The following is a 2,500-nucleotide window of genomic DNA, read 5'->3' as shown; positions in this document are numbered from 1 at the left end:
CTAAATGATCTATCATAAATAACGGTTTGCCACATCTAACACTCAGCACTCAGCGGCCAAACCAATGATATGCATTCAGAGAGGCCAGAACAAAATTAAATTTTAAAAAACAAACACAAATACCCCCCTCTCTCTCTCTCCCTCCTCTCCTCTCTCTCTCTCTCTCTCTCTCTCTCTCTCTCTCCCCTCTCTCTCTCTTATCTATCTATCTCTCTCTCTCTCTCTCTCTCTCTCTCTCTCTCTCTCTCTCTCTCTCTCTCCAAAGAAAAATACGTGAAAGAAAATTACATTTTAAATAATGTAATAATTGAACGATCCGTCTATGTGTGTGTGTGTGTGTGTGTGTTTGTGTGTGTGTGTGTGTGTGTGTGTGTGTGTGTTTGCGAGTATACGAGTGTGCGTGCTTCTTTGTATGCGTGCATTTTCTAACAAATAATTTGTAAACTTTTTTTATCCTTTCTTGCCACAGTCAGACACAGAAAACCCAATCACGGAGTCCCAAGAGCCACAGCAAGAGGCTGTAGTAGAAGATACAAGTGCCACTGAAGAAGCGGCAGCTGGTAAGTTTTATCTATATAATGTGATATGATATGATATAAGTTCAGATTTATGTAGGCTTTTACAGCCTTTTATCTGCTCTTGTGCATTCGTGAACGTATTTAATTCACGTCTCTCAAAACTGGGCATGCCAAGTAGTGGAAGGAGGTGTCTGAATTTAACTTCACAAACTATCTAGGTATTAACAAGAGATGAAATGAGTAGGAAAGTGCCAGAAGACAAAAGAGAATAAAAAATTTTCGCGGCGGTGATGAGGGTTTGAACCCGCGACCTTACTTGTACGACGACTTCGCCTGTCCGGGGAGAGCGAGACTCTAACGTATGCATGAGCTATCCACGATCCCCAAAAAAGATCGTCTCTAACTCCTAGTCATTATTAGAGCGCTCTCTCTCTCTCTCTCTCTCTCTCTCTCTCTCTCTCTCTCTCTCTCTCTCTCTCTCTCTTCCCGACTACTTGCGATCGCGGGTCCAATCTATCTCGGGATCCTTCGTAATTTCTCTAGCGGACCAACCCACAAAACTCTATGTAACCATGAACTTTTATACAGTTTGGTGATAATTACTCATAAACGCCGATGGCAACAAACAATAGCAAACACCCGAGTGACGTCAACTTCCTTCTTTCTATAGCGGACCAACCCACAAAACTCTATGTAACCATGAACTTTTATACAGTTTGGTGATAATTACTCATAAACGCCGATGGCAACAAACAATAGCAAACACCCGAGTGACGTCAACTTCCTTCTTTCTCTAGCGGACCAACCCACAAAACTCTATGTAACCATGAACTTTTATACAGTTTGGTGATAATTACTCATAAACGCCGATGGCAACAAACAATAGCAAACACCCGAGTGACGTCAACTTTCCTTCTTTCTATAGCGGACCAACCCACAAAACTCTATGTAACCATGAACATTTATACAGTTTGGTGATAATTACTCATAAACGCCGATGGCAAACAAACAATAGCAAACACCCGAGTGACGTCAACTTCCTTCTTTCTATAGCGGACCAACCCACAAAACTCTATGTAACCATGACATACAGTTTGGTGATAATTACTCATAAACGCCGATGGCAACAAACAATAGCAAACACCCGAGTGACGTCAACTTCCTTCTATCTCTAGCGGACCAACCCACAAAACTCTATGTAACCATGAACTTTTATACAGTTTGGTGATAATTACTCATAAACGCCGATGGCAACAAACAATAGCAAACACCCGAGTGACGTCAACTTCCTTCTTTCTCTAGCGGACCAACCCACAAAACTCTATGTAACCATGAACTTTTATACAGTTTGGTGATAATTACTCATAAACGCCGATGGCAACAAACAATAGCAAACACCCGAGTGACGTCAACTTCCTTCTTTCTCTAGCGGACCAACCCACAAAACTCTATGTAACCATGAACTTTTATACAGTTTGGTGATAATTACTCATAAACGCCGATGGCAACAAACAATAGCAAACACCCGAGTGACGTCAACTTCCTTCTTTCTCTAGCGGACCAACCCACAAAACTCTATGTAACCATGAACTTTTATACAGTTTGGTGATAATTACTCATAAACGCCGATGGCAACAAACAATAGCAAACACCCGAGTGACGTCAACTTCCTTCTTTCTCTAGCGGACCAACCCACAAAACTCTATGTAACCATGAACTTTTATACAGTTTGGTGATAATTACTCATAAACGCCGATGGCAACAAACAATAGCAAACACCCGAGTGACGTCAACTTCCTTCTTTCTATAGCGGACCAACACACAAAACTATGTGTAACCATGAACTTTTATAGTCTGGATAATACAGTTAAGTGAGAATTACTCATAAAAGTGGATGGCAAAAAAAAAAAAAACAAAAAAAAAAACAAACAACAACAACAAAGACCCGAGTGACGTCAACTTCATTCTATCTATAAGGAATA

At 40.8% G+C, this 2,500-nt stretch overlaps 1 protein-coding gene across 1 annotated transcript in view; it reads left to right on the top strand.

Moving 5' to 3' along the window:
• Positions 1–2,500, top strand: part of LOC144957104 (uncharacterized) — a gene marked incomplete at its 3' end in the record, with an annotated part of 8,331 nt that overhangs the window by 2,281 nt on the left and 3,550 nt on the right. Inside the window, exon 2 of the mRNA XM_078888071.1 lies at positions 470–560. Within this exon, the coding sequence (XP_078744197.1) occupies positions 470–560 (91 nt within the window). The remainder of the gene's footprint in view (positions 1–469; positions 561–2,500) is intronic.

The sequence above is a fragment of the Berghia stephanieae genome, chromosome 11, assembly GCF_034508935.2.
Source record: "Berghia stephanieae isolate SIO BIC M18660-M18661 chromosome 11, UCSD_Bste_1.3, whole genome shotgun sequence".
NCBI lineage: Eukaryota > Metazoa > Mollusca > Gastropoda > Nudibranchia > Aeolidiidae > Berghia > Berghia stephanieae.
Note: the sequence above shows the minus strand (reverse complement) of the source record. Positions and strands in the feature narration are given on the sequence as shown.